This window comes from Atta colombica, unplaced genomic scaffold (assembly GCF_001594045.1).
Source record: "Atta colombica isolate Treedump-2 unplaced genomic scaffold, Acol1.0 scaffold107, whole genome shotgun sequence".
Classification (NCBI taxonomy): domain Eukaryota; kingdom Metazoa; phylum Arthropoda; class Insecta; order Hymenoptera; family Formicidae; genus Atta; species Atta colombica.
Window position 1 is genome coordinate 4436125 of NW_017259192.1, and position 6917 is coordinate 4443041.

A 6917-nucleotide genomic window follows, 5' to 3' on the forward strand; every position below is an offset into this window, starting at 1 on the left:
AAGTTGTATTATTTTTACGGTATAGAATAATATTTAATACAAAAGTTTAATCACACATCTCCATGAGTCAAAGTGTAACGATACTTCACTGAACATACTAAGATACTTTATTTTTTTATACGAACGAAAAGTCGAAAAGATAACAGGAAGGCAACATCCGTTCGTAACAGTTAATGCAGATGTTAGAAACTTTTTGAATAATATGTTTTTGAAAACGTGTTTATATTTAGATAATATTAATTGTATATTTATCCAATTTTGTTTATTCACAGCAATTTTTTTTATGATCAGCAAACAATAATATTTATTTAAAAAAATTAAATAATATTGATATACATATTCAATGTTATATAAATGAAAAGATATCGATATCCAATAAATTACTTTAGTTTTTAATGAAAATCCGACGAAATCAACGAAATAAACTATATTGGACCATAATGATCCATATCAATTGACTAGATATCAAAATAAAGTTTTGAAAATTATATAAATGAATTATTACGATGTAATATATATAGACAAAAGTTAGTCACGCGAGAATTTTTATTGAAATTTTTATTGAAATAAATTTCTCTAAAGGCATTATTATTATCACGCTTTAAAGCAAGAACCTTGTATGTTGACATATCACGCGCTTTGTGTAAATTCAAGACAAGCTAGCTTTATCTCCAAGACATAAAATAGAATTTATTTCAAAAAGTTAAAAATTTAAAGCGATTATCTGTGACACAATTTTACAAACTTGTTCCTCACAGAAAAGATATTACTTGCAAAGAGAATAGTGAGGATCTCGATGAGCACATTTGAATAAGAGAAGTTTTTTTTCCTTGTGGATTTTTTTCTTCAAGATAGAATTTCATTGGAATATTATGTTATTGGAAAATATTAAATATAATGTTTGTCGAAAATATTTGTCTAAAATATTTGTAGAAAATCATTCCACATATGCATATTTTATATTTTTATATTCTGCGTTTATATCTACTTTATATGTATATTATTAAAGTTTTTTTATTAATAATCACAGAAAACTGCTATCTCATAATATATATCTTTAGGATGAATAAATAATGTATAAAATAAAAAAATCGTTACCTATTATTATTATAAAGCAAAGTTACGATAATAAAAATGTGTTTTAAACTCTAATTTAAATATTCAATATTTTTATAACAAAAAAAAAGATATAGAACATACTCTATAAAATAAAAAAAAAATCTATTTCAAGATGAATCGAATGACATTTGTTTATTACAACAACTTCTATTATACATTGAAATAAAATACGATATTTCAGTACTAAATAAAGGCAAACACTTTTAAATATCAAAGTAAAAATCAAACATAAAAGTAAAATACCAAATGTGCAGCAAATAAATTTAAAAAAAAACATAAATTCTCATTTATTTTAAATCTCTATAAAAATATATTTCAATATTCGTTAATGTATTTTTTTTATGTGATATAAATGCTATTTCCTTTTTTGAATTATTTTAAAAATTAGATTCGTAAATTAAGTTCAAGGACAAATAACACGGTAAGAGTTTATTCTACCTTTTAAAGAACGCAAATACACCTAGGGTCTTTCGGGAGTTTGCGAACAAATAAAAAGTAGGGCGTGAATCGTAAAAGCAGAGCACGCCGTCTCGTATATCTCGCCTTGTACATGTCCGCATCGAGATTTAAAACCGTCGAAGCATTCTGGGGATTTCTTGGTGCTTTCGCTCTCCAACGAAGCGATGGAGCACCGAGGTAAAAGTGTCGAAGGCTTCTGTTCGATAAATTCGTTTCCATTTCCACAACAGCTCTCGATACAACTGATCCTTATTTATTATCTAATAATATCCATAAAAAAACAAATGTGCAACATTAATAATAATTTTATTTTGTTTATTTTTTAGCTGTTTGTATTTTTATTTAGTTTTTAAGTATATTTTTTCTCTTTTATGAGGAATAATATACATTATTCGCATGATGCACATAATTTAGAAACTCAATTGCAAAGCTTGCAGCAACTGTAATATGAAGGATAATTAAATATTGTGTACACAATCTTTTATGGGCTCGTCACGTTCCATGAAAAAGTTGAAACATACTAAATATGTATTTAGCTGAATGGAAATTCAATTATAAGAATTGTAAAGTTGAAAACTTTAGAGGAATTAAATTCGATGGCTACGAAATAATATATATGTATAATAATAAAAGATGTCATTATCGTTCCGAGGTGTATTACTTCGTAATATTTTAAATAGGGAACAAAATTTGTATAGCAGTCGATTGAAAGGAACGACTTTTAAAGAACCATTTATCCCTATAGCTTACAGCATTTAAGTTCAATTGAAAAAGAAAAGAGCGTCGGCTGTGCGAATTCAATTAATTGTAATGAACGAAGAATGCGCCACTTCTTGATAACCTCATGTTGAATTTAATTGACGAGATCCATATGTAGGCATATGTATGTAGGATGATCTCTTCAAACTGTCCCTATTGAAATGTTTCTGCACCAATTGTTACGCGACAAAGCGTTTCTACTTAATTACACAGTTGAAAATAGCAAGAAATTAATGTTATATGCAGTTGATCAATTCTCAACTTGTTTGACTACAAAAACAAATCATTATCGTATTTGATTAATATTTATGAGCTTTAATAATTTCAAACTTAATAATTTCATAATTTATTCATTTTTCAGAAAATAAATATTTTCCTGATCGATATTAAAAGATTAGTTATTTATTGTATATTTTCTATCGATCGATCAATTTGTAAATATGTTTAATTAATGAGTTTGGCATCTTCAATGGGCATAATGGAGATAGAATATGCGATGCTAATTTAACAGGGTTTCGAGTTTAAATGAATTATAACATCGATGTGTGTGACAATATCGTATGATTGATTATATTTTCATAAATAGCTTTTCAGCAAAAATATTATTAACAGTGCGTGTCGAACAATACGTTAATTCTCAGTTTACGAGAAAATCTATCATTGGCATACAAGGACAGAACTTAAAATAGAATATATTGATAACATCAAGATAATGCATTAGATAAAAATTCGACATCTAACGTTACACTAATAAAAGCACTAAAAAATATGGCAAAGATCTTTTAATTCTGCAAAAATGTACGTTTAATCGACGATTTCTCTATCTTTCTCTTTTTAATTATATTGAATCGCGGCATATATAAATGTTCCTCTTTCGAAAGAGGATGATATTTCACATCATCCTCTCTCAAATATTGAATAATTTATAAAAATCTATTAATACTAATTGACTTTTATAAAATTATTTAAATATAAAATAATTTATAAAAGTTAATTAGTAGTAAGTTACACAATTTCAAGGAGTATTATAGTTAATTTATATGCATACTTCAATATATTTATAATATATTTATATCCGATTAATATCTAAAAATCTCATACTGATTTTGAAGAATCACGAAATAATACATAAAAAAGAAAGAAATGTAACATATAAACAAAAATAAATACAAATGAGTGAAAAATGTAAAAGTAAACGAATGAAGATAATAAATTGCATACCATTTATAGCAGCATTATAATTGTAAGTTATAAATAGTTTAGACGGGCAGAGAATAAATCTGAGTTATAAGTCGATGATCGTCGAATAACCTACGCCTTTGTGACAGATATTTAGTCGCAGCTGGTAGCGTATAGTATTTTGACATGAAGGTTAGTCAATTGAATGATAAATCAAGTATTGGCTTCCGATACAAACGAAATTGCGTTTCAGCAATCTCTGCTTTTCAACCTATAGTCTTTCAGCAGATTAAATAAACGGCGAAATCGATCATTTTTAACAGTAGTGTAATATGAGAACTACGCATTAGAAGCTTCAATTAAATCTTCTTCGTGTAAATTTTCCGTTAATAAGAAATACATCAACACGAATTCATTTGTGTATGTTAATAGTTACTGTATTTTGTGTTTAAAAAATTTAATTTTTGTTTGACATTAATATATGTTGGTAAAAATAATGATAATAAGTAAATAATGAACTATTGATTCAGAAAAATTTTAGTAAATAAATAAAAATTCTTTTGTAAAATTATAGCTATTTTCCTATTACTTTTTTTTATATCAATTCGGAGATATAATTTTTTTAAAACTTTTTCTTTTTTTTTTTCAAAACTTCAATTTAGATTCCTGAACAGAAATGGTAGACATTTATATTATCATATTATATTAATCTTGAAAAAAAAAATAAAGATTTTTCAAAATGTTTAAGCTTCAAATACTTTTTATTAGATCTTTTAATTTTTTCTTTTTCGATCATCTATTTTTCCTATTTGCTTTTATAAAAAGATATGTTTTTTCAATACTTCAATATTATGTTTGGAGTCAGATGTAATCTTGATTTTTGAACTAATTGGGTCAACCTTAAAGTAAAGGTCCAGATAATGATTTATTGACGATTTGTAGACTTGACAGACAAATGAGCTGTTGTCAATATGTCGAATAAACCATTTATTTTTGAAAAGAATGTAACGAGAACTCATCAAGCTCTTATTGAAACAAGCCATCTACATTATTTAGAACACATTCTTTATTCTTATCTTTTTAGAATCTTATCTTTTTAGAATTTAGAAATTTTATTGTTATTTTTTGTTTTATTCTTATCTTTCGAAAGTGTAGGAATTTAAAAAATATTTGAGCCTTATCTCTCTAGAATTTAGGAAGCTTTTCACAAATAAGTCGGTTCGAGTTTTAAAACTTTAATTTCACGATAAGGAGCAGACGAAATCTACGAAATTTACGAAATCTATTAATACTTAATGAGATATCGATATATCATTCTCAGATCGATTGATGGGTAACAAATTACGAGTATAGAGCATATCTATTTATTTTGCGGCACAGGAATGAGCAGGAAAATGATACTGAATTTTATTCGGGCCGTAAGCATGCGTGACAGGTCGGATTACCGGATGGAATTCGACGAAGGTGGAAACGGGAGGCAAACGGAAGGAACTTGCACACACGACGCCTGACTCGTTTTTCTCACTTGACTCTCGCATCTCCTTCCCCAATCTTACACATCGTTACCCACTCTCGTTCCGTGTCACACCGATGCGATGCAATGCGATCTTTGTGCGCGTATACGGGCATTATTTTCCCTGTTCGGTAAGTTTCATTCGCGCAGCCGCGGGAAGAATGCATGCACGTACAAGATGCACGCGACCAACACGTTCAAAAGTAACCTCCGCCCACTGCCGTTCATCCAATCGCATCGCGCTTTCTCTCTCGCGCAGCACCTCCTTGCACTCTAACTTGCAGATTCTCTCTCTCTCTCTCTCTCTCTCTCTCTCTCTCTCTCTCTCTCACTCTCTCTCTCTCGATCTCTCTCCCACATTCTCACTCTGCCTGATGTGATTCTCATTACTCACTTGCCGATAATTTCGCAGAGCTCGTAAACATCGTCGAAGAGAACCTCGTCGTCCGCCATAGTGACGACGAGGAAGAGGAGGAGGTCGAAGGAGTCGACCAAGCTAGGAACCTGTACGCGTCAGGTGATGCGTCGCGGTTACGTGAATGCGTGATAATTCGGAGCGCCTTTTATAAGTACGCGCCTTTTTCTGTCGCTCCGGTCGTTTCCTAACCAACAACGTCGTCGTCGTTGTTGTGATCGACGTCGTCGTTATTGTCGTCGTCGTCGTCGTCGTCGTCGTCGTCGTCGTCGTTGTCGTCGTCGCCGCCGTCGTCGACGTCTTCGTCGTCCTCGTCGTCGTTGTCGTTGTGTCGTTGTATCCGTGTCGTATGGAGTACACGCGGCGTGAACGCAGCCACGTATCGAGGATTCACGGCCGCATCACTGTCGCGCCCGTCCCTCTCTCTTGCACCACCTTCACCGCCGGCCCGTCGCTCTCTCGCCTTTACGCACACGTCACGCACATACGCACGCACACACAGCCGCGGATAATACACTCGTGTGTCAGCACACCACCGACCGCCGTCGCACTGACACTCTGTCGGCGGACACGAGCCAACACTGTACCACTGCAGGGGTGCTCCGATTCGTGATTCGTACGTGTGGCGCACAGCTCTGCCTTTGCGCGGAGCCAGACAATATCGGGCGAGCACACCGTCGACACCCGCCTTGTCACCTTTCGTGCCGCGCGCTCAGCTTGGCTCAGCTCTGCTCGCTTAGACTTAGCTCGCTCTCGCTCTCGTCTCGTCTCGTCTCGTTTCGTCTCGTCTCGTCTCGTCTCGTCTCGTCTTGCCTCGCCTCGCCTTGCCTTGCCGGCAGTGTCAGCACGAGAAAACAGACGGTAGCGATACAATATTATACGTCAGGCTCGTAGATAGGCCCCGTCGTGACCTGCCTCAAAAGCACAGTGGGGTACCGGATTCGTTCAAGTCCGGTTACGTGATATACGGTGTCCCTTTTTGTCTCCGGAGAGCCGCACGAGTAACGCACGTTACGAGAAGTCGTTAACGTACGCACAACGCACGGACGGAGGAGACGGCGAATAACGATGACACTGCACGCGTTATCCCGTCTGTCAAAGGCCGGGGCAGTGGATTCTCGCTCGCTCCGAAGCAAGACTGGTTGCATAAAACGCGGCGGGCGACTGCGCCGACCGCTACCAGTCCTTCACCTCCCGACACCCCGCTGCGATCATAACTGTAGCATGGTGGGGCGGGCGTGGCGCCTGCCTCTCTTTTGCTTTGCTTCGCAACCTTTTGCGCTTTAACACGTCCTTTACTTCCTTCATTGCTCGCTCGCCGAGTATGCGTCACGCGCTTCCAGGACGGTGATACTCGCCAGACCCTCCACGAATCAGATATTACCGTCCTTTCGATGGCACGATCGATACACTCTCTCTTTCTCTCTCTCTCTCTCTCTCTCTCTCTCTCTCTCTCTCTCTCTCTCTCTCTCT

At 34.7% G+C, this 6917-nt stretch overlaps 1 protein-coding gene across 3 annotated transcripts in view; it reads right to left on the reverse strand.

The window, feature by feature from the left end:
• Positions 1–6474, reverse strand: part of LOC108692919 (peripheral plasma membrane protein CASK) — a 191048-nt gene extending 184574 nt beyond the window's left edge. For all 3 annotated transcript variants that reach the window (XM_018201500.1, XM_018201507.1, XM_018201516.1), the window contains exon 1: positions 5424–6474. In XM_018201500.1, the coding sequence (XP_018056989.1) occupies positions 5424–5482 (59 nt within the window). In that variant the 5' untranslated portion in view covers positions 5483–6474. The remainder of the gene's footprint in view (positions 1–5423) is intronic.
• Between the last annotated feature and the right edge of the window lie 443 nt (positions 6475–6917).